The 25,397-nt window shown below is 31.7% G+C and overlaps 4 protein-coding genes across 5 annotated transcripts; 3 read left to right on the forward strand and 1 right to left on the reverse strand.

Annotated features, from left to right (window-relative positions):
• Positions 1–1,172: 1,172 nt before the first annotated feature.
• Positions 1,173–2,203, forward strand: LOC114187629 (Integrase-type DNA-binding superfamily protein). Its single transcript, XM_028075924.2, has one exon. It carries the CDS (start codon positions 1,321–1,323, stop codon positions 2,062–2,064), a length of 744 nt encoding a protein of 247 aa, XP_027931725.1. The 5' UTR covers positions 1,173–1,320; the 3' UTR covers positions 2,065–2,203.
• Positions 2,204–3,873: 1,670 nt separating this feature from the next.
• Positions 3,874–4,619, reverse strand: LOC114187388 (pathogenesis-related genes transcriptional activator PTI5-like). The gene has a single exon (XM_028075634.2). It carries the CDS (start codon positions 4,586–4,588, stop codon positions 4,061–4,063), a length of 528 nt encoding a protein of 175 aa, XP_027931435.1. The 5' UTR covers positions 4,589–4,619; the 3' UTR covers positions 3,874–4,060.
• Positions 4,620–15,177: 10,558 nt separating this feature from the next.
• Positions 15,178–18,236, forward strand: WOX8 (WUSCHEL related homeobox 8). Of its 2 annotated transcripts, XM_085674551.1 has the most exons (5): positions 15,178–15,426; positions 15,620–15,987; positions 16,228–17,076; positions 17,667–17,866; positions 17,979–18,236. In XM_085674551.1, exons 2-5 carry the CDS (start codon positions 15,858–15,860, stop codon positions 17,982–17,984), a joined length of 1,185 nt encoding a protein of 394 aa, XP_085530677.1. In that variant the 5' UTR covers positions 15,178–15,426; positions 15,620–15,857; the 3' UTR covers positions 17,985–18,236. The 2 variants fall into 2 exon arrangements, with proteins under 2 accessions (XP_085530677.1, XP_027933466.1); XM_028077665.2 differs by lacking the exon at positions 15,178–15,426 and having other exon boundaries at positions 15,599–15,987.
• A 5,330-nt stretch (positions 18,237–23,566) lies between these two features.
• Positions 23,567–24,835, forward strand: LOC114187652 (ras-related protein RABA1f-like). Its single transcript, XM_028075959.2, has 2 exons — positions 23,567–24,078; positions 24,195–24,835. The coding sequence occupies exons 1-2, from the start codon at positions 23,858–23,860 to the stop codon at positions 24,625–24,627; spliced, it is 654 nt and encodes a 217-aa protein (XP_027931760.1). The 5' UTR covers positions 23,567–23,857; the 3' UTR covers positions 24,628–24,835.
• Positions 24,836–25,397: the final 562 nt, after the last annotated feature.

A 25,397-nucleotide genomic window follows, 5' to 3' on the forward strand; every position in this document is an offset into this window, starting at 1 on the left:
AGATAGAAATGTTTTTCTTAATAATTTTAATGAAGAAAATAATTCTATGTTTTATAAAAAATATTAAATTTATAGGCACACAATCTTTATATTCAGAGTATTTCTCAATTATAGATTCCGGAACTCATTATGAAAATCCTAACTCAAAACTAAAGTTTGAAATTATGGAGGTGCAGGAAGAATGAACTTGTTTTCCACTAGGTAGACCCAAAGGGCCGACACAAGACAAGCCCAGCCCAAGTCCATTAGCAATTGAGATATGCATTATGATGTGAAATCACGCAATCTGAAATTTGTTTCAGCAAACACAGAAATCTGAAAAACACCTGCGCCGTTTGGTTCATGGAATGAAGAGCAATTTTTTAAGGTCCAACCGTGTGCATGGTTTCGTGTTACTTATTTTAATCAACCTTCCATTAATCCATCACTTCCCTAATAAACTTCCTATTCTTACGCCCCAAGAAATTCTCCTTGTAGATTCCTTCACGTCACCTTTTCATTTCGAATGGCTTCACAGTACTCTTCTATATCCGCTTTGACTAATAACGACAAAGATAGTTAAAAACAACAAATTTAAGACAGATTTATTATTTTCAATCACTTTTCTCATTAATTAGATTCTTAATAATTTAAGTTTATATATCAAAAAAGACAGAAATTTGCAATGGAAAACAGTAATACTGATTATGGCATCATTCATCCCTTTACTTTCTCACTGTTATGGAGCAATTTTTGGCAAATTAGGTCGTGATTTCCATAGAAGGACTACTATTACTATTTGTCACATCGAGCATCGTAGTATTCTTTGTTTATGTTGTACCCCTTGTAAACTAGATTAGAGCAACCATATTGGTTTGACTAAGAAAACATTAAATTAGTTCAACCAAACTTAGAATGCTCGCAACCTTCAGCAAAAGCAACAAAGTCAACCTTTGCCAGCTTTCAAATGCTTATGCCTCTCTGTTTCGTAATGTTTTATCCATGAATGTAAGGAACGTATTCCAATACAACGCACAAAGTATACAAAATCAGCATGGGATGAAGTCCCAAATGATTGAACAAGTACACAAGTCAATAAGAAAGCAATAAACTAAAGTTTTCATTTTGATTAAGCGTGTCACGGTGTTGAAAATCCTGAAATCCTCCTAGAAAATAGCTGGTAAATGCATTAATGCTCAAGTTTTCCAATTGGGTTTCCATTCATTTATCATATCAAAGCAATTAAGCTAATCTGATGAGCTGTCAAAGAGGCTTTTCACATTGCATGTTTTGCTTTATATATCATCACCCATAATATCACACACCCCCTTCATTACCAACATGGATATTCATAGTAATAATCAGGGTGAAGGGATTCTTGAGAATGTATGGGCCAAAATTATGAGCAGTGATAAAGCAGATGAAAGAAAAGGTGGTGATGATGGTGCAGAGTCTTGTAACTCTTGGGAAGAACTCCCTGACCTTGATGGAAGAGAAGGGTCGATGGAAATTCTACAGAGACTTCCAAGTTTAGGGAGGTGGATATCAATGGGAGCTGATTTCTGGGAAGAGGTTTTAGATGGTATTGTTGTACCTAACAGAAGCAATAGAGAAAATTGTAGCAGTAAGAATAAGGAAAATGGAAGAGGTGGTGAATGTAATAAGAAGGTGGAAGATGGTGTGAAGGAAGTTAGAAAACACTACAGAGGAGTTAGGAGAAGGCCTTGGGGTAAATATGCTGCAGAGATTAGAGACTCGTCGAAGAAAGGTGCAAGAGTTTGGCTTGGAACATTTGAAACCGCTGAAGAAGCTGCTCTGGCTTATGACAAGGCTGCTTTGAGGATTAGGGGTCCAAAGGCATACCTTAATTTCCCACTCGAGAGGGTTGCAAAGGCTTTAGGATGTGACAACAAAGAAAATTTGATCAAGTCTAGGAAGAGGGGATCAATTGATGATGAAATTGATATGATGAATGAAGAACCTGCAAGAAAAAAGTTGGAATGCATGGTAGAAAATGAACTAGGTGTTTTTGTATTTCAGGATCTAGGAAGTGATTACTTGGACAGTTTGTTGTCCTCTTTTTGACATTCATTAGTCTTTGGTGCTCACATTCATATACATTTGTCGAGTATTTTGCATATCTTTTGCTGTGTTTGGCATCAAACTGAAAACCTAATGGTTTGGCAGAACAAATGTTTAAGATGATAATGATTGATCTATACAACGTTTTTTCCATTTGTGTTTGTTTCCTTGTTAGCTCAAAACTATATTCTAAATTATTTTGATTGTGACTTCAGCTCTTGCATAACATGTTCACGCAAGAATTAATGGTCGCATACCAATCAAACTGAGTTATTATTATTCATGTTAGTGGAAACAAATGAGTGTAGACTTTATTTTGTATTAGCCTATTTTATTTTATTGAAGAAAAAAAGGAAGAAATGGTAAAAGTGGGGAGAAGAAATATGTAAGGACAAAAAGTGGTTGGAATTGGACTGTGTAAGGCCCAAGGCCTGTGCATGACCCACTTCTACATCACTTATTTACTTTTTACATAACTATCTCTTCACCCATGATTTTACATAACTATCTCTTGTCTTACATCACTTTTAAACATTCTTCGTTCTGTATAATTTATGGATTCGCGATGAATCATCTGCTAGGCCATTACAAAGAAACAACCTTCTTAATTCACTTTCTAATGCTTTTTTATTATTAATTACAATATATTTAAACCTTCAAATTATTTGGAGTGTTCTAAGATTAGGTTGAGTTAAACAAGATTTACATATACTCATTATCCAATCTACTGAAGAATATCATATTGGACTTAGTTTATTTTATATCATAATTTATATTAAATCCAATCAAACTCAATCCACTCTTGAATTGAATTCAATCAAATATTTAAAATTTTGGAAAAAAAATGTTTTAAACGAAATTATAATTTTGAAGTATCAATCTATATAACAAATAACATGATATTTATAAAAATTAATCCAAAATATAATATAATGAAAATAAGATAAACCAAACTTAGTTAATAAAAGTTAAAATAAGTCTATCTAAATTAATTAAAGATATAAAAAACATAATACAAATTATTTATAACATAAATAAAAAAAAATTAAGCCACACGTCATTCATACTAAATCTATTACTCACAACTTGCACAAGAATGGGTTTCAAAAAACAAATTATATTTTAATTTTAAGTAATATTGAAAACTAACTAAATCTCATTCCAAACATAATTAATATCTCTATGAAAACATATTAAATTGATACTTCTTATAAGATTACATTTATTTAAAATTATATTTTCTAATGCGTTATGATAATATATATTAGACTACACAATTAAGAGAATTTGGCTCTCCATTTTTTTTAAACATACAGTTTTACTGTATATCTAAATAAATACGCATTTTCACACCTTACCTTTGCAATTAGCCAAAAAAAGAAAATTTCATTCCTCACAAACTACCATATGTGTTTCCTTAGGAGCATTTGAACCCGTGATGAAATTGTCTTAGAGAATTACACTTATTTGTTGGATATAATTCTAATTCAAAGCACGAGATCCACGTGGACAAATGGAAAACAAGTTTCCTTGACTGTTATTATTAAGTTAGATAACAGTGGTTTTCATTTTGGCAATATAATAAAATATTAATCCTATATTTAAGAAACGCTAGTGCAACATCGATTAGAATGGGGCTTTTAGGAGCCATTCACAAAAGCAGCACTACAAGTGTATGTGATGATATATACGTCCTCACTTTTCCAATCACTTCAAACAATCTTTATACACACACACTCTGGAACCCATTACAAATGTCAAAATAAAGGACCACTTAATTAACACTAAACCAAAAATATATCTAACAAGGAGTAAAGAAAAAGAATCCAGAACCATTTGAACTGAACCCATTCATGATCATGGTATCTATTTAATTAATTAATTAATTATTGTCTTCAAGTAATGACAGACAGATACAAATAATTTATAATCGTAATAATTAAACCAAACCCATTCCAGAAAGAAAAAAAATAATTAAATTTCTACATTTGTGCAACCCCTAACTAGTGCTACTCGTGCTTTCTGACCGAGACCCATTTACCTGGGTGGAATTATTCGTTGTGCAAGAGCTTCCAGCACTAGAATCAGAAACAGCATCGTTGTTATTAATGTTGTTCAAAGATGAGTCGGAGGCCGCAGCCACAATTTCGGCTGGGAAATTGAGCAAAGCCTTGGCGCCTCTCATCTTGAAGGCGGCGCGGTCGTAAGCCATGGCGGCCTCTTCGGCGGTCTGGAACGTGCCGAGCCATATTCTGGCGCCGTGGCGTGCGGAGTCCCGAATCTCGGCGGCGTACTTCCCCCAGGGTCGGCGGCGAACTCCTCTGTAGTGTTTTTTGGCGATGTTTCTGGTGGGCTCGAGGCCCAATTGCGGTTGGTGGAGTCTTTGGTGAGGGTGGAATGTGTTGGAGAGAGCATTGGCCTCGTTGAGGACTTGGTATATGACCATGTCCTGAGGGTCGTTCTCGTTGAAGGGTAAGAACTCTGTTTGGCTGCTTTGTTGTTCCTCGTGGCTTTTGTTGCTTCCCATGTTTGTTTGAGTTTGGTCTCTGTGTTTGTTTGGTTTTTGAAGAGAGGGGAAGTTGGCAAAGGTGTGTCAAGTGGTTTTGGACTTGGCATATATCTATGGAATAAATGGGAAAAGGTGAGGGCATAGAATATTTTGTGGCAGAGACTCACTTTCTTTCCTACTTCCTCTTTCCTTGGTGCCCTTCCCCTACTATCGCCATCACTTCTACTTCTTAATTACAATACTGCACTTCTTCTCCTTCATATATCAAATGAATTTGTAATTATGTGTTGAAAAATAAATAACACAAAATAAAATGAAGAAAAACTCTTTACGAATGATTTACTCTATTACTGGTTCTTTAATGTGATATCGTTTTTTTTTACCCTCTTAATTTTTTTTGGTGACATGAAAAACGCAACACAATAAGAGAGAAATATTGCGCACATTTATAGTGTTTGTGGGTTGCTTCAATAATTGAATATGGGAGTGAAGAAAAATAGCTTTCGTAGAGATAGTGGCGATATTAGATAGTAGCGACATTTGGTACTCAGGGTTGGTCACAACAATCATGATTCTTGGTTTCTGTTTTGAACGCTAAAGTAGTTCCATTTTGTCTTGGATGAAATTTTATATAAATAAAAATAAATAATAAATAAGTTCATCTATTTCTTTATTTTTCTGACGATGTTAAAATTGTTTTCCATTTAAACAGATTAAAGAAACATGTGATAGTTTTATAAAAAATTTCTTTCTTGTTTTTTAAAATCAAAATAATGAATAAAATCCTTTTATTTATTGACATACTCCACTAAAAAAATAATATAAAAAAATGAATTACATCTGAAGTTTATATGTTTATGAAATAATCTCAAAATTTAACCTTGCTTTCTAAGTTGTATTAATTTTCTTCTATGTTTTGCTTCTTCAACGGTTATTTACCACTCATAAAACATTTACAAAGTTATAACACAAAGTCCATACAGTAACACAAAGTCTTGTAGGTGGATTGATTCCAGGTTTTCTTAAATGAATGAATAGACAATAATTTAGTGTGATGTTACCTTTTCGGTTGTTAAGGTTTAGGCGTGGAAAGAGAACGAGATCTTTGACAGAAAATTTACAACGTTTGACTGCAAATCTAATCGCTCTATTTAGAGTTTTTTTTTTTTCAATGTGTTGTTTCATAAGGAGGAGCTATATTATTGTGAAGGTTCCATTGAAATTTTACTCTATAGTTTGTAACAGTGTGATATTGGTTGTGAAATTTTACAGGAGTAAATAAATTCTTCCAAAATTTATAGATATATAATTTCATTTTCTTTTATAATTTTTCATTAAATATTAATAAATTATGTTGCCATAGATAATTAATGTATCCTTTTACATGTATACTTTTATTTATCATGGTGGTGGATATATTAAATGCAAATAGTATAATTAAATCATATGATGTGTAAGTAAGACGTCAATTTTTATAATGTATATTCATAGCTGATAAAAGAAAAAGTAACACGAAATAAAACCATATATTAAATATCAACGGATGGTGGAACTTCGCTTTGTGCAGCTCATTTTCAACTGTGATAATGATCCTTGTGGTGGTGTCAAATTGTTTTTTCACTGTTTAACTAATTGGAAAAGACTATAATACATTATAGTGTGTAAAACGTATTTGACTAATAATAATACGTTCATCTGGCACATGGTATCAAAATCATCATTGAGACATATTTTGAGTCATTGACTAACTAGACTTAGCATATTATATAAAAGCGTTTTCTTAAAAATAGCAAAAACAAACAGATAAATTAATAAAAGAACGATTTAATTATTAAATTTTAAATATCGTAAAGTGATATTAAATTTAAGTTAGCTTAAACTAAGTTGATAAAGTTGATAAAGGTAATCCAACTTTACAAAATTGAAGTTCAACTAATTTCTCGGCAGAAAAGGTAAATGAAAATATCACAAAATTAGGAGGGGTAGTTTCGCAATTTATGGGCAAAGCGATGGCAAAGAAAGGAGCAATGACAGCTCAACATATTCCAAACTCGTTCACAATTTGATAATGACGTCACCTATGCCGTCATTTTCTCTTTGATGACGTAGGGTTTCTGGAACATTTGGAAAAATTCCATTGCATATGACATAAGCATAATATGAAAGGGGATGTGGATAAAATAGGTGGGTCCCTCAGTTACTAGAAGTCTTATACTAGTCTTTGTTTCTGACTTTTCAGCTACTTTTCTTTTCTTTCTTTTTTTAATCACTTTGTTTATATGAATAGTTTGGTGCCAATTAAATCTTTGACTTTGTAATGACTTTTATTTACAAGATATTTTAGGTAAAAAAATAGTTAATGAAGCTTTTTAATATATCATTAAATAACATGTTACAGTGGTCACCCAGTCAGAACATTCTTCTCTTCAATTTTTAATCTTTCTTTGGAGGCTTAATAAAAAATACAAGTGGAGGACACGTATGCCGTTAAGAAAAATAACTTTTACGTTTAATTTAACTCGTGATTTTTTTTATTAAAAAAGATAAGTTTATATTAATACAAACGGGTGTTGAAAGGAAAGTAACTTACAAATTTATCATTTTTTTATGTACGACAAGTTTCGTATTTCACACTAATTCATGTTTGGTTTATTGATGTTATTGTTGGGTGTTTATAGAACAGTATCGAGAGGAAGACAAAACAAAGTTGGATATTGAATTTGTTTGATTATAAAATTCATGGAAAGGCTTTTCTCTAATCAATTCAAAGTTGGGTTCTGGTTGCAGTTCTTCAAAGTTGGACTAGGAGCCTCAAAAAATGTTTAACCTAGTGGGGCATGAGGGGAAGACTGAACAAAGTTTTTTTTTTCAATTTCACCATTTAGCTTCTACACCAATATGTACAAAGACATTTTAAAATGTCAAATTAAAGTATTTCGGACCATTTTGTAGCCAAATTAGAAACAGAATCTACAAAATAAGTAGGTTCTTCAAGTCAATAAAATACCTATTGTTAAATATCCAAATAATTTAATCATGGAAAAAATGGATCATAAGAAAAGGTTTAGATTAGTCGCTGATTTAAAAATGGTTAGTTCATGTTAGACTAAAATTGGACATTTATATTATTACGACGAGATAAATTTAGTGGTTCGTTTTTATTCTCCACTAACTTGGTCTCTGTCAAAAAAAAAAAAAAAAAAAAATACACGAGGGATTAAATTAACTAATAAAAAGTGCTAAAACGATGGGCTACACGAAACAATAGAAGATTATTAAGTGCAGTTGGGTTTATATTAAATATGCGTATTTGAAGAAACATAAAATGTCTTAATCTTTTTATTTTTAAACAAGTGTGTACACCGTGCACGCAGAGGAAAATAAAGGTTGAATTACATATAAATAAAGAAAGAGCGTACTTCAAACATAAACATATTGGGAAAGAGGAGTTTGTGGTTCCTAACCTGCTCAAATATAGAATACGTTGATCTATTGAATGGTAAATTGACTTAAGTTGAATACGCATAATGCAATTAGGGATGGTTCTTGTTAATTAGTCATGTGTGTTGGTGTTTTTAGAGAAAATAGAGCGAATATTGGTAATTTTCGATTATTTTTTAGGAGTGAAGATTTATATTTATGTTAAATTTTAATGGATTATTTATGTTTTGCAATATGTTTTAGAGAGAGAGAACTCAGAAATTTCGGAGGACTTTGAAATTTTGAATGGAAAGTGATTTTATTTTAATTTGTATTGTTCGAAAGATAATATATACTCTAGTTTCTTTTTATTTGTTTTTCAAGATAATATACACGATTTAAAAGATATATTATTTTTTATTTGAATTAAATAGTTGAGTAACTTCTTATTTTACCTTTTTTTTCTCCATCTACATAGTAAATGCATATAAAAATGGTTTAAAATTTAAAAGATGCAATAAAAATAAAAAGGAAGAAATTTCCCATAATTAAAATAAATGTAAATAAAATAGAGAATAATAAATCATTAAAAGTAAAATAAAATTCATTGTCTTATTCACTTAGAATAACAAGAGATAAAATAATTCTTAAGAGAGAGGAGTAAGAAAATCAAAAAATGATCATCAAAATGAAGAAGTTTAATAATAATTGATATTCAGAGTTTGACATGGATTTAATTAGAATGTGAAGTTATAAAATTTTAAGAATTATATTATAATATAAAATGTCAAATGTCATATAATTATAATATGAAATATTGTAGGTACAAACAATTTGTAGGAATTATAAAAAAATATATGATAATATAAAAAAGTTATGGGAAAAAAAAGCTTGTTATTTTAATTTTATTCATATATTTTCTTTATATATATATATATATATATATATATATATATATATATATATAATTGCGGGACTTAACCCAACACCTTACGGCACGAACTGACAACAGCCATGCACCACTTGTGTCCGCGTTCCCGAAAGCACTCCTCTCTTTCAAGAGGATTCGCGGCATGTCAAGCCCTGGTAAGGTTTTTTGCTTTGCATCGAATTAAACCACATTCGAGCATATCTAAATAGATACTAAGTTTACATATAGATCTCTGCGTCCATTCTATTTAGGATTAGGAATAGATGTAATCGGACCTGTTTTTCACATATCTCTCATTATTTAGAACCCTATTCAATTCATCTCTTTGGGCTTCTATTGAATCGATAAATAAGTTTAATTAGTCCATTATATATATATATAACAAAATGTAATGGAATGTCAAATGATTTACGTAATTTTTTATAAAAATAAAATCATAAATTATTGATTTGAAATTTTTTCTTTTTTAAATGCAGATTTATACGAAATGTGAAATTAAATGAGTGCGGATTTAAGTGGAGGTTTATTGTAACACATTTAATTCTATTTAATGTTTATATATTATATTAATTGGCATAATAAAAAATTATTAATTGATAAAAAAGATATAAAATTATGTCAAATGGTTTTAATCTCTTATATACACCTTTAAATTTAGTTATAGAAATTAAAAAGGCACAGTTGATAACAAAGATATAATAAATGTTAAAAATTCAGAAAAATAAAGTTGCAAAAGTGGGCTTGGTTTAGGAGAGAACTTTAAGGGGCTTATCCCTGCACCTCCAAATACTGTTCTATACCTCCAAAAAGTGCAGTTTTGACTCTAATAAATCTTTTACCTATCTCGGTAGTTGAAAGAGTTAAAAAACATAAAAAAAAAAATATTAAAACGGATGTCAAGATTCGTTTCAGAAAAATGTGAAACGGATCCTGACATCCGTTTCACAAACAAACAAAAAAGTCCATGAAACGGATGTTGAGATCTGTTTCAGAAAAATGTGAAACGGATATTGACATCCGTTTCACAGAAAAACAAAAAAAATAATGAAACGGATGTTGAAATCCGTTTCATATTTTTCTTTCAACTATTAGGGTCAAAACTGTAATTTTTGGGGTACAGAAGAAGAATGTTTGGGAGTGTAGGGAGAAACCCCCAACTTTAATGAAACTACACTACAAGCTTATTGGGTTCAACCTCAAAGGGATACATTGGCCCATACCCAATACACATTGAAGAAAGAACAAAGACAAATGACAAATGGGTTCACCCTTTTCTCTAAGAGCACCCATTTTCTTTTTTCCAAATCTGAAAGCTTACTCTTTGTCTCAGGGATGACAAATGAATTAGTTTTCACTGATAATGTTCGAATTCGTTTCGATTTTAATAGAAAAATCGTGTACGAGTATAAATATAAATAATATTTAAATTTTGAATTAGGTACAAGGATGAAGATATGTATTTACATATTTGTCTTATATTTGCTTTCATATTTGTCCTAGTAACCATCTCAAATAGATTCAATAGACTTATGTTAGATAGTTTATAAATTTTGATATCTCTGATACTCCAAAACTCATTTAGTATTTGTATTCGGTAACTATCTCACAGCACATCTCATTTAAATTATTAAAATTTTCAAATTTTCAAAAATTTATATTTACTTTTATTTAATTCTTAATTTCGTAATTTATTTCTATTAAAATTTTCAAATTTTCAAAAATTTATATTTACTTTTATTTAATTCTTAATTTCGTAATTTATTTCTAACATACATATTATTTGACTATTGTTATTTAATATCTTATTTTATATTTATCCAATATGTATCCATTAGTAATTGTAGCATGAGATGAATAATCCTAAAAATGAAAAAAATTAGCGACATATAAATAAAATATTATCCATAAACCTTAAACCGTAAAATTTTGTATTACGATGATATAATATTTATACAGACAAATCATACATAAAAATAGTATATCTTTCCTGTCTATTCTCATAATATGTTATGGTAGAAACTTGGGGAACATGGGATGCTTTCTTTCCCTCTCACATTGTAAGCTTCTTCTCCCAAAAATGCAAGTCGTATTTTCGTTTTTATTTTTTGCTATTGACTGGGGAAATTAAAACATGATTACTAGTGTAAAATTTTTCATGTATCAATTATATTTAGTGTTATTTTATACCATCTGTTTTATTTTTGTTGGTGTTTTTTTAATTTTTAGTTTATAATGTTATAATACTTTTGGTCATTTATCTCTGCACAAACAGAGGTAGGCATAACAGAAGAATGTGGGGGAATGATTTTCCCCTTTTTCTTTTATGAAAAAACTAAGTTATGTTTATTTTCCCTTTTCCTGCTGTCTTCTTTCTTAACAATATTTGTGTCATTTTGTATAGAAATTTAACATTGTTTCCCTTTGTGTTTGACTAAATAAAGCATCATATTTTGTTTGGTGTTAGTTGCGAAGTTAAAAGTTTAGAAGGTGCGTATTTGTGTGATACTGAAACTATAATCATGGTTATGGGAGCAGTAAGAAAGGTAGAGGGAGGAAGGTTTTTGGTAACAGAGGTGCGATGAGAACAGTGAGTTGTCAGAGAGAAGAGAGTTGAACGCAAGTTAGAGAGGTACAGAGGTGGTCCAGGAAGAGATTACTTACTGATTTTCATCTCATTTTTGGTGCAGACAGAACGGTGGGAACAGAAAAAGGGAAAGATGATTAGAAAGGAAAGCAATAAATAAATATGTAGATACATATATACATACGTGGCCAGTGGTTCAGAGAATCAACCCCCTACAACTAGAAGTAGAAGTGCAAATCAAAGAGATATAATTAATGGCATTATAGAGAAAAATAGGAGGTAAGGAATGGGGTATCTGCATTCTGCAATGCCTCTATGTATATGGAATATGGTACGGATATAGTTACTATATATATAGCTTGATTTTGCTTCATAATTGCTCACAGGGTACACTTGCTTGCGCACGTTTTGCACTTTGCTAGGTTTATATTAATAAATAAAAAAGTGTTAGTGGAGTTATGGCCAAAACGCCAAATGGGGTTCCAAAAGTTGGAGCCACTACACTAATCAAAGTAATGCTACCTCTCAGGAAGGTCTACTTCAGTTGCTAAAGTTGTTTGATGCGATTGTAGTCCCAATTTTCTGCCTAGTTTCCTGTCTGTCTCCCCCAAACAGAGAGGCATGAGAGAGATCACAGATTCACAGAAACAAAAGAGACTTCGCCATGCATGGTCCCCTGCCCCTTTCATATGTCAGAACCTATCAAAACATTTATGTAAATTTTTATATATTCACTTTCTCTGCTCATCCAACTTTAATATTTAATGCATCATCCCTTCTTCATCCCTAATCGCTCAACTTCTTTATATATTATGCCTTTCACCTAGCTTCTTCCATGCCATTTTCTGCCTTTCATCAAATCAGATTCTGCAATAAATGATCCAACTGCAAAAACTCATAACACCAAGGAACTAACTAAACCAATTTCCTTCTGTTTGGATACTTGTGAGGGCTTTTACAACAAATACACACGTGGATGCCTTCAGTTCGCACTGCTTTATGTTGTTCTAATTCATACAGATCAAATGTGGTACTGGGAGCGACACCGAGTTAGTATTAGAACCACCAATTAATCAAAAGTACAAGCAAAAGCAAAGTTTAAGATATTTGTTTTTATATACTTATTGATCTAAGACATAAAGAATAGTAGTTGTTTTTCGATAAACTGATTATCTTCACTTTAGATTTTAAAGGCACTGGTGTGTCAGAAGACGGGGTTAAAGGATGCAATTAGACATGTAGTACTGTAGTCAGTGATAATAGCTACTCATGAGGATAAATATTTATTTATATGGAGTTAAAAGAATATGAATGTTAGAATTGTTAAAAACAAATTTGAGAGTTTTATTGAAACACTTTTTGCGTAATGATTTATATGCTGTCCTGAGTGAATAGTATATATATGTATTGAGTAAAGGGTGAGGTTTAGTTGAATCTGGTTTCCATGATAAGAAAGAAAAAGAAAGAGAAGGAAAATGTGTGATTTCATAGTTGGTGATTGTTTTGTTGACGTCTATTCGATTTCCATGGCAGGATTTGCATAAAGAGAAGAAAGAGTATATATAGGGTCTCAACCTACCTATGCATGCATCTTCCGAAGGCAGTGTGTGGTCATTCAGAATGACAGCTGAATCGCAACCTTGTATCATATTTCCTTCTTTTTCTACCACACAACACAACCAAACCCATTCACTCATTCCCATAGTCAAACCATAACTATACTCATCATACCCATCTATTCAAAAAATACAACCTTTTTACGTCCTCTCATAACACACCTTCTTTCAATATTTAAATTCATCCTATTTCTTCTTTCTTCTTTCTTCTTTCTTGGATGTACTTTCTGCTACACCTTTACTTATATTTTCTTGTTGCTTTGCTTCCACGACCATGTTATGTTATGTTAGAATCTAATAATAAATTAAATGTGCTTATTTTCGAATATTCTTGCCACTTTGAATTTGGACAAATCAATATATATATATGAAATCTGGACATTTTTTTTCTAGTCTACGTCATATCACATCTGTCACGTGTTGCCCCTCCTTTTGGTTGTGTTTGGTCCTGATATGTTCACTCCAGTGGATATGTTTTTATTTATACACCATATTTCATGAGTTACGTTTCTTTACTTGTATAAAAAAATGGACAGTGCAAATTTGAATCTGATTAATTAAAAAACAGTGACTTAAAAACTGCAATGAAATTTGGATATTTGTATATGTTGTTGGGAAAGTATTGGTAGATTTGATGAGTAGACTGTTTAAGACGAGTACGTATATGAGAAGACAGTGATAATTGGATAACAGAGAATGCATTACTGTTGCTAAACTATCAGAATGCACTGAACCCCTCATATAGTTTTGCGTATTGAAAGCCGTTATTGTAGAATTTGTGAATGGTCTTGTCTAGGCTGGGTTAGTGAAGTAAATTAATTATATATTTCTTTACAAATGTTTTCATATTTTAACTTTAGATAAACCTTTTTTTTTAATATGTGAACTTGTGCTCTAACACTCTCTTGTGACTTTAATCGATTTGGTTCTCTTTAATTTTCAATCTCAAGTCATAGATTTTATTTATTTTTCTGAACATTTTTCAAGTTTTAGGACCATTTTTCGGTTTGAATGTATCCTTCAATGTTGGTTTTATTTGTTGTATCTTAAACAAGGTCTCTGATATCTCATTGAAAACGGACAACCTAAAATTCATTCTTAAAAGGCTGATTCCTTTAGTTTGATTACTTTAGTTTTATAAACGAATTGAATTGAATTATGTCTGATACATATCAGAATTTTTATACGCGATTCCTTGTTCACGAGTTTATTATTCTACCTTGTTCACGAGTTTATTATTCTACCTTATTTTCCTAATTATTAAATAGAATTATCTATTGTTCTTATATTCCAAGCTTATTTAAAAAAGAGGGGTATACGAGATTTTTTTCCAAGATTTCAAGTCACTGTTCATTTTTTTTCTTCCTAAATCAAGAACTAGACTTTCTGAAATTTAACTCCGAAAGTGTTTGTTTTTAAATTAAATTAGAAAGAAAAATCCAAAATATTTCAATTACAAAGTGATTAGTTCTTCTGTAGAAGAGAATTATATATTTTAGAAACTAAATTTACAAAATTGAAAAGTCACTTTGGGAATATTTTCAGAATTAAATGGGAGTAATTTTGAATTAACAGTTGAAAGCTAGCTAAAGAGCAACGAACAGTTGAAAGCTTAATGGTTTGAATTGATAATTAATGTAGTAATTTGTTGAATGAATTTGGGTTGCTTGGATGTTCTCGGTGAGTGAACCAGACAGTGTATTTGAAGAGTTTGAGAGGAGAAAAATATATAGGAGTGTAAAAATGACAATAAATATGGTCCCTCGAGTCAATCCAAAGCTCTTGATCCATTGTTTGGCAAAAATAAGCGAAAGAGGTTGCAATTACTAAGCCACCACCGCTTTCCAATCAAAAGAGCACATAGTAGTATTCTTGACTTTGAAAGAGTCGTATTTATTTCCACAACAACCTCTTCCATTAGAATAATCCCACACTTATTTCTTCCCCCACCCATTATTAATACACTGCTAGCACTCCCAAGTCACCAACACTCTCATTTCCTTTCCCCCAAAGAAATGTGGTAAAAGAAAGAGACAAAGTGATCAGAACCCCACCCTTCTTCTCTCTCACTCATGAAAGCCCTAGCATTAACACCCTTTTCCCTGTCATCTCTCAGACAACAAGATTCCTAATTAAGTCCCCAGCATCTATTCCTTTCCATGTTCCATTTGCTTCTCGTCCGGGGGGAATTTCCTTGTACTTTAAAGAACCTCCACACACACTAAACCCTTTTTTTCTTCACACTATTAATGCAAAAGTTCTTTCTATGCAAAAGCTACCTATATAGCAGGGGATGGGAGACATGGTACTCTTTCTTATCGTCATTCCCTTTTATTTATTTTCCTTTCCTTTCTAGTTCATCTTTCTCACACCCGATTCCTCTTGCCCTTTCCTCCATTTTTATATATTTTATTTAATACCCCTTTTATCTTTCATTTTATCGTGTTAACTTAACTTCCGATATATGTGAATAATTTTGTACCTTTTCTTTCTACTAGATGCCAACTTCTTATTAACATTATGATAAGATCGGTGAGATGCACAGTTACACACCCTAGGGTAGGTGAAGAGCCTATATAAGAAGCCACGTTATGTTGGTCCTGTGACTTCAGTTCACACCCAAAACCAAGAGAAACAAAAACCACTGCTGCTTCTAGATTGTTTTTTCTTTCTCTCATCTCGTTCTCCGTTTTTCCTATCTATTAACTTTCACTTCAGTAATTTTCCACCACCATCATGGCTTCTTCTAATAGACACTGGCCGAGCATGTTCAAGTCTAAGCCCTGCAACCCTCACCACCAATGGCAGCATGACATCAACCCCTCCCTCATCTCAACTGGTTGCCACAGAAGCCCTTACACTTCAGGTTTGCCACACTCTCAACCTCTCACATCACTCTTTACCTATCATTAACCCTTTTACGTTACAACATTTACAACCCAGAAATATATGTACCATGCACTTCACTTTTACTTACAACTTCGTTTTCATCATATTCTTTATATACATAAAATATAGGTAGATATCACGATTTATATGTGTAAAGTTCATAACATTTTTGTGTTTTTTATTTTCTCTCTTTTTGTTTGTTTCTTTGACACTACAGGTACGGGTTGTGAAGAGAGAAGTCCGGAGCCAAAGCCAAGGTGGAATCCAAAACCTGAGCAAATTCGCATTCTGGAAGCTATATTCAACTCAGGAATGGTGAATCCTCCGAGGGATGAGATAAGAAAGATAAGGGCACAGTTACAAGAGTATGGCCAAGTGGGTGATGCAAACGTATTCTATTGGTTTCAGAACCGCAAATCAAGGAGCAAACACAAGCTTCGCCATCTCCAAAACTCCAAGAACCAGAACCTTGAAGCTCAACAAAACCCCACTTCTCTCCCCCAGATCACTGCACCATCATCCTCATCTTCCTCCTCTGAGAAATCCTCTCCAAAAGAATTAATACCCACCAAGGTATTCTCCATCGGATTCTCTAACGTCACCGATGTGGTACCTAATTCTCCAACTACTTCTGTGAACCAGACCTATTTTCAGACTCACCACGAGTCTTCTATGCTTCCACCCCCACCACCTGCTGCTGCCGCCGCACAAACCGGGGGTTTCTTCTTCCCAGTGCAACATCATGGGCAGGGAATACCACCTAGTACGGTTGCATCACAAGGGTTTTGTTTCTCGGAGCTGTCCAATGTTGTTCAACTTCAATCGCCTCCTCAACACAACGTTGGTCCTTGCACCAGTCTCTTGCTGAGTGAGATCGTAGGCCATGGTGCTGCTGCTTCAAAGAAAGATCTGGAGCAAGACAAGAGTCTGAAAATAATGCACCAGCCCTCACTGTTTAATTTCTGTGTCACTCCCACAACAACAGCTCCTACTACTCCCTCTGCCATACCTCCCATCACTACCTCATCCACCACTGTTCTATCCCCCGTCATTGCTCAAGTTCAAGGTAATTTTATTTAGAATTTTGCATTCTCTTTGGATATATTTCTATACGGTACGATAAATTTATTTTTATCTTTTCATAAAATTAGTTTAAAACATGAAAGATTAATAAAAAAAAAAAGCATCAGAAGAGATCATCACAATACTACGAGTTAGTTCATTATTAGCATTGCGATTTGCAGAAATGACTTGAACAATGCATTTTTTCCCCATGCCCTGAACCAGTTGGTAACAAATATACAGTGTGAAACTCTAAGTAGGGCTTGGTTGCTTGTTACTTTCGATATATATAATTAAATAGTTATGGATGACAGGATGAGTAGTGCGTACCATACCAGTAACAAGAGTATTTTTTTTTTTACTGTAAAATATTTTATATAATAAAAAGAGAAGAAAAAAAGAGAGGAAAATACAGAATAATGGATTGATGATAAGATAAAAACATATGTAAGTTTTAAAATGATTAGGTTGAAGATGATGGGTAGCATGAATTTTGGGTCACGTGTGCATGGCCTTAATTGGCCTTAGCCTTTAGTTGACTTGTGGTAGCTTGTGTTTCGACTTGCACATGAGAGATATTTGTGTGTATCTCAGGCATGGGAGATCCAACTGCTGCGGCGAGATCAACGGTGTTCATTAACGATGTGGCATTCGAGGTAGCGGTGGGACCTTTCAATGTGCGTGAAGCTTTTGGAGATGATGCTGTGCTCATCCACGCCACTGGTCAACCTGTGCTAACAAACCAATGGGGTGTCACTCTTCATTCACTCCAGCATGGTGCATGTTATTATTTGGTGCGCACATTACACCTGCTTCTGTTGCAATAACTTTTTCTTCATTTTATGTGATCATAATGTTTTTTTTTTTTATTATCATTATTAACATATATATTTCATCATTGTGCAGATATAGGAAGAGTAGAAAGCTGAATGATGATGCATGGGAAAGGTTTTAGTTATGGTGTTTTTTCTGTCTATTTCGATCGTTCTGTCCTTTTTTTTCCTTTTCTTATCTATCTCTACGTGTGTATTACTATTAGGGTTATTAAATAGGGGTTTCTAGACACTGCTTATGAGTTAAAGTATGGATGTTATGACTTTGTTGAGCTGATCATGTGTAACTTTTGTCCTAATTTAGTTTAAAGCAAATGATGGTTAATACCTATATATCATGTTTTATTTGGGTTATTGTTATTTATGTGCTTTACTCGTTATGCTATTATCGACAATCAGAAAAAGTTACTGGTGATCCGAAAATGATGTAAGAAACCGTATGTTTTAATTTTGCATAGACGATAGAGTTAGCTATTAGAATTTGAAGAAGCGTTCAGATAAATGGTGATGTTCTGATACGTTGTTGTTTGGGGGTTGCGTGTGAATAATCAAGAAGTTACAATTATTAGTTCATGACGCAGCTTTTTTGGACTAACATGCGGCACTGCTAATGTTACATCTCAGCCAAAATATAAAACTTGTTTTGTTGGGAATTATCATTGCCATAGGCATATTTAGGGTCTACGGGCTCTTTCATCAGTCAAGGAAAATTCGCTAATTTTGAGATGGTGAAAAATGTTTATTTCCAAGTACAGTAGTGTTTTTTTTTTGCTTTTAACTTTATTCCATAATTGTTTACAACTTTGAACTTTGAAATTTTTTAGTCAAAGATTAAATATTTGATTATAACAAGAATTTTATTTAATTGAGTCAACAAGTTGTAATTTCTTGAAAACTACTTAATTTGAGAGTTTATTCCCTATATAAATTACAAATGGCATTTGAGAATTTTGGATGGATATATAGTGAGTCGTCTTGTGCTTATCTATATTTTGAAATAGAATATTTTGGTAATTGTAGAGAAGAAATAGCAATCTCAATTCCAACTCAGAAACTCCAGGGCTAGTTGTTGCTAGAAAGTTAGCACAGAAATTAATTAGCTTCTCTTAACGAATGAACAAAGTCCTAGATTCAGTTTCCTCTCATAAATATCACGAATGGTCTCAGCAAATAGTTTAATACAAATGTGAACTATGAACGCCTGATAAGTTTGATAGCCTGTAATGACTCTGAAATACATATCACGTTCAAGAATTCACAACAAAGATACATACGTCAATAGAATTATAAAATTACTTTCAAAGTCTTGTCAATCATGTTTTTATTAATTGATAATGGAGATTTATTTGCTTTCTATTTGATTTTTTTTTTCTTTTCATCTATGTTTTAGCAGAAGTCACTTTTCTAAGACTGGGAAATAATGATTTCTTAATTTAACTGTTTTTTTATCCATGAAGTTGTTTTATTAGTTCTGTGGTACTTTTTTCTATAGGAAGTATTTCAAGACCGTTTTTGTATAATTTTAAGCATTTTAGGAAAAAAAAATCACATGAAAATCCAATAGTTAAGATAAAAAACATTTAGTTTAAAATTCCATATTAACTAAAAATAAAATAATCTTAAATATAAATCTTTTCATACAAATTACATGAGTTAAATTAAACTTAAAAATGTATTTTTTTTAATATAATATTAGAATCATTTAAGATATATCATTAAATTCATCCACGTTAGCAAATACTTGATCTTGCATCGGAACTCAAAATTTTTTAAGAGATAAAAAAGAAACAGAAGCTTGCATGATAAATAAGCAAATCCTTTCTCTAGTAGCCGAATTCATAAAAATATTTAAAAGAAAGAAAAGAAACAAAGTTTAATGATTTTTCTCTATCTCTTGTACTTATGTTAGGAAAATGATCTTTTGACTACTAAATTTTGACAATTTTCTCTTACAATCTTAGGTGTTATCTTTTAAGTGATTTTTCATTTTTTATTTTTCTCAATTTCAATCTTTCAAAATCACTTAAAAGATGACAAATCATGTTGTAAGAGAAAGTTGTCAAAATTTAATAGTCAAAATATTATTGTCCCTTACGTTAAAGCTTGAAAAAGCATAAAAATATCATAAAGAAAGAGCATTAAACATGTAAGTTTGTGTGAGGAGGTAGATTTTGGATATTGTTATAGGTAAAGTTTTTCATAGTGAGGTGTTTGCAGATAGTTGGAGATATTTGTGAATGTGCAGTGTGATTAGAAAAAAGGGTGTATGGCATATAAAAGCGCATCTTGTTTACACGAATCAGAAAGGTCTGACCCGAAACGGAATGCTACCAACGTTTTCACAGAAACTGCCAAATTGAATTTTGTCTCCACCCATCTACCTAACCAAGAAAGAACCTACAAACACTGCAAAAACATGTCTTCATAACTCACTCACTCATTCACTCTTCTTTTCTTTCTTCCTTCCCATAATGTCTGTATCAAATTAACAGGAGAGTGGTTGTTGACGAGAGGTCACAACTCAGAGGTTGTACAGTCACAGATTGGTTTACGTGTTCTTCCAACACAACAGTGTTTCCTCTCATGTTTTGATGCCTCGATTTGACACACCGATTTCGATATGTCTCTGCACTGCACGCTCTCTCTCTTTCTTCACCTCCAATTAATCATCCTCATTATGCTATGCTATGCTATTCTATGCTATGTCACACCCCAACATCCCTTTTCTTTTCTTACCATCTCAATTTTTTTCTGCATCAACTATCATATGTCTATGTATATATATATCTATGGCATACTGAATTGAATGATTACAACGATGAGTCGAGGCTAAACTAGTAGTGTGATGTGAATGGTATTTGTGATTTTGTGTGTTTAGTTTGATTAGGTGATGGTTGAGGAAATAAGAAGAAGAAGCATGTGAGACTTTTTGGGGGTCAGAAGGATGGTACAGAAAGGAGCATATTGGTGTGTGGTGGAGCCTAATATGAAGAAAAGAGTGACTTTATGTTGTACTTGGTGCAGCAATATCCCCAACCACGACCAGGGTGTTAGGTAAACAAACACTCACTTTGCTTTCGATTCTTCATCTCCCTTCCTTTCATTTCTTCAACTGCGTTTTTTAGGATCAGATTAAACTTCCTCTCTCTTTGGACTCAATCATCACTTTCCACCTTTAGCTTGGAACTTGCTATCACTTTTTAACTTCATCCCTCTCATACTTTTTTCTTCTTCTTCAAACACTACACACCGTCGTATATCTCAAAAGCCAAATTTAGATTCAATTTTTTTTTTAACAATTTTCAAATTAACACAGTCCCTTTAACTCTCATTCGTCTTTAATATTATGGTTTAATCACACGGAAGATCTCCGTTCGTTTACATTACAAAATCTCAATTGGATCATCAATTTTAAAGTTATTTCAATTGGATCCTATTCTTTAAAATTTGTTTCAGTTTGATTTTTTCCATTAACTGTGTGACATGTGTCAGCTCGTGATTTTTTTATTTTTTTTTTAATTTTCTTTTTACTTTATTTTTTTCTTGAAAAATCAGTTGACACGTATCAAATTAGGATTTTATCATGTGTAAGCTTGTGATTTTTTAAATATCATTATAATATTGTTGGTCTCAATTTGAAAGAGATGAGATTACTTCAGTTTAAAAAGAGATTAGAACTAAATTGAGACAAAATAATAAATACAGAGACCAAATCGAGATTTTCACATAAATAATTGACACGTGACAAAATCATATTTTGACACATGCCAGTTTTTTTTTTTTTAAATTTAAAAATTTTAAAAATTTTAAAAAATGTGAATAATATGATTAAACAAAAAAAAAATGTTCATCAAATTCTGATTATGATCATGAAAAGTAAACAATGTTATTTGAATAAATATTGTGAATAATATGTCAATTTTTTTTATTAAAAACTGTACTATTTTCAAAAGAAAATTCAAATACAGACTATTTTGAGATATTTCTGATTTATTAGACAAAAAAAAATCCCAAAATTAGATATTATCTCGAAAAATAATAAAATGAGAGTATGTGTGTATTTATTCAAAATAGTTATTTTTATTCGAGTGAATGGTAAGATTTTACCTTTCACTTTATATATATATATATATATATATATATATATATATATATATATATATATATATATATATATATATATATCGTTTTATTTCAAAGGATTGGAATAAAAGTTGCCGCATCTTTCAGATATACAATGATGCATACATATATACCTCTCTATAAACATTAGCAGCGGTAGTTGTAAAAGGAATATCCATGTTGGAGTGAAAAATCCTAAGTAAATTCATAATTTATGGTTTTAAATTGGTCAAATTGAGTCGAGTTTGAGCAAACAATTATTCAAATTATAATAAAGAAAACTTGAAATTAGTTGAGTTGAGATAGATTCTTCATTTTATTAAGAAAAAATATGTTTTATTGTAAAGTAAGTTGAGTTTATAATTTGAGGGTGAAAAATATTTTCAAAAACATAATTTCTTACTTTGGTTCTAAAAGATATATAAATTTGTATTCGTGAAATTTAGAATATAAAACTCTCTTTCGTTTATTACATGGGAATAAGATGACATAAACACTTGATTTAATTTCAATAAAAATCACCATTTATTACCAAATTATTGCCATTCAACAATGAAATCGATCTCCCAATATCATCAATATTTTAGACGTTTTAACAAGTATAAGAACTAAGGAAAAACATGTATATTCAATCAAATATCAAAACAGTAAAACAAAATGCTACTAAATTAAAATAAAAACAGAGTTTAGAGAAAAAAACGAGATCTAGGAGTAAGGAAATTACGAAATTTAGAAAATACAATACAGTGACGATTTAAGATGAGAAAGTAAACTTTAGACAATAAATGAGATTTAAAGTGAAAAAGTTGTATAAAATATATTTATTTGTTGGTATCAAAACCAAGGTTAAGAACTAAATGAATTATTTTAAATTTTAGAAGGGTGAAATTTTTTTTTTACAGAAATTAAAATTTTCATAAAGATTGAAAACAACAATTTAAATTCTATAAAAATGATAAATAAAATTATTTTAATATAGGAACTTTTTAGACAACTATATTTCAACATAAACACATTGATTCCATCAAAATTATTAATAGGAAGAAAAAGTAATTAATCTATACCAATTTATAAATTAAAAATAATTAATATCTAAAATATTTTTTATTATAAATAAAAGATTATTATTTGTTTGTGAATTAAAATTTAATTGATCTCTAAAAATAACCATCAAATTTTAACTATTAAGGAATTTGTTTCTTAAATTATTATCGTTATTATTTCATAATTTTGGTCTACTTAAGTTAAACCTGAATTCAATTTACAAAACTCGTCCCACCCATGCATAATTCTGAAGAGATTTTGATGAGATTTAGTAAAATCTCAGTTTAATCGATTTTGAATTAAATCGAATGATGAGATTATTTGACCATGTAAACTCTTATATAATATAAAGCAATTAAATAATCATATTCATACACTTATACAATTCTGTCATTGAAGATGATAACAAGACACTTTCTTTTTTCCATTAAAAGTTTGACAGCAAATTAGTCATCAAATAAAGAAAAATACTATTTAAACAAAACGGTCTCCAGATAAAAAAGAAACTAAATCTGAATGACAGTGTAGCAACTAGGATAAAAAAAAAAGGAAACAGTTGGAAAAATGGAGTTGTGTTTGTCATTTTACAGTTTGTCATTTTTACCAAGAGTTGTTGCAAATCTGGATTTTAAAACAAAGTATCTTTCTTTGATAATAAATATAGATTCGCCGCAACCCATTTGAATATCCGATAGAAGGGGCATATCAAAATCACTTCTTTTTTTTTTCCTTGATTTTGTCTGCAGCAAATTCCAAAGAGAAAAAAGGGTGTGCGTGTAGTGGCTAATGGGGACTTATAGAGCTGATGAGGATTACGATTACCTATTCAAGGTTGTGCTGATTGGGGACTCTGGCGTGGGAAAATCCAACATTTTGTCGAGGTTCACCAAGAATGAATTCTGCGTTTTATCGAAGTCCACCATTGGGGTTGAGTTTGCAACCAGAAGCATAACGGTGGATGATAAGGTTGTCAAAGCTCAGATTTGGGACACTGCTGGCCAGGAAAGGTGAACTTCAACTTTTATCATTGTAATTAGAAACATGATGAACAGTTAGACATAGCAAGAACCTAATTTTGAATTCGAGATGAGTAAAGATTATGATAAAATTTTGGTTTACTCAGGTACCGATCGATCACGAGTGCATATTATCGAGGAGCTGTTGGTGCTTTGTTGGTATATGATGTTACACGGCATGTTACATTTGAGAATGTGGCGAGATGGTTCAGGGAGCTGAGAGATCACACGGATAACAAAATTGTTGTGATGGTTGTTGGGAACAAAGCAGACTTGCACCATCTGCGAGCAGTTTCCGTGGAAGATGCTAAAACTTTTGCAGAACAGGAAAGAACTTTTTTCATGGAAACCTCTGCCCTTGACTCCACCAACGTTGAAAATGCCTTCACAGAACTGCTCACACAGATCTACAATGTTGTGAGCACCAAGACCCTTGAAATCGGTGACGATCCAGCCGCATTACCAAAAGGACGGACCATAAAGGTTGGCTCTCGTTATGATGTATCAGATGAGAAGCAGAATGGATGCTGTTCTGCTTGACCATGCACCAAACACCTATCTATTTTTTACTTCAACCCTATGTTCTGTTCATATCCTATGTAGAGTTCAGCCATAAAACATGAAAATGGCTGTCCGGAGAAAATTACAATCTCAACTTTCAGATATGTTCATAGATTTCAAATGTTAAGAAATATTTTGGTTGTTGTTTCATCAAGGTATTATCTTATCTATTTTCAGATTTATCGGATTTTTTCATTCCATGACCTGCAGATTCATGCTTTCCAAATTCATTTTTACATGTTCTCAAAGTTAATTCTGATTTTTTTCAAGGCTTTTGCTTCATGCACTCCCTGAAATCAAAATGACATCCGAATTTCATGTGCTTGAAACTTTTCGAAACAAACTTTCTGAAATTTTTGAAATAACATTTCTAAAATAAGATTTTTGACACATGCATTCCAAAATAAAATTTCTGAAACAAATTTTTTTAGAACGTATATATAATATATTTGAGAACAAGTTTTTCGGAACCCTAAACCCTAATTGAAATATGATTCAAAAAGAGATTTTAGGATTAAGTTTTTTTTTTTTTTTTCATTTTCTCTCCTCCTTGTGCAACGTTCTTCCTCTCTTTTTCCTCTGCACTAGGGACAGGGAAAATGATGGAAACGGTAACAGCGACCGCAGCAACATGGTACAATAGTGAAGGGTGTTTCAGTCCTTTTATGTTATTGAGGAGGTGCAATTAGTAATTGTGAGGGTGCAAGAAGCTATTGCCATTTTCCAATTTGCACATTATTTCTTCAAAA

The sequence above is a fragment of the Vigna unguiculata genome, chromosome 6, assembly GCF_037176805.1.
Source record: "Vigna unguiculata cultivar grain cowpea cultivar isolate G323 ecotype 2 chromosome 6, ASM3717680v1, whole genome shotgun sequence".
In the NCBI taxonomy this organism is placed as follows: Eukaryota; Viridiplantae; Streptophyta; class Magnoliopsida; order Fabales; family Fabaceae; genus Vigna; species Vigna unguiculata.

Excerpts from the sequence above, each read along its gene's own strand:
- LOC114187629 (XM_028075924.2), top strand. The coding sequence starts at position 1,321 with ATGGATATTCATAGTAATAATCAGGGTGAAGGGATTCTTGAGAATGTA.
- LOC114187388 (XM_028075634.2), bottom strand. The coding sequence starts at position 4,588 with ATGGGAAGCAACAAAAGCCACGAGGAACAACAAAGCAGCCAAACAGAG.
- WOX8 (XM_085674551.1), top strand. The coding sequence starts at position 15,858 with ATGGCTTCTTCTAATAGACACTGGCCGAGCATGTTCAAGTCTAAGCCC. Across the intron at positions 15,988-16,227 it reads CAGAAGCCCTTACACTTCAG|GTACGGGTTGTGAAGAGAGA; the intron begins GTTTGCCACACT and ends TTGACACTACAG. Across the intron at positions 17,077-17,666 it reads CGTCATTGCTCAAGTTCAAG|GCATGGGAGATCCAACTGCT; the intron begins GTAATTTTATTT and ends TGTGTATCTCAG.
- LOC114187652 (XM_028075959.2), top strand. The coding sequence starts at position 23,858 with ATGGGGACTTATAGAGCTGATGAGGATTACGATTACCTATTCAAGGTT. Across the intron at positions 24,079-24,194 it reads GACACTGCTGGCCAGGAAAG|GTACCGATCGATCACGAGTG; the intron begins GTGAACTTCAAC and ends TGGTTTACTCAG.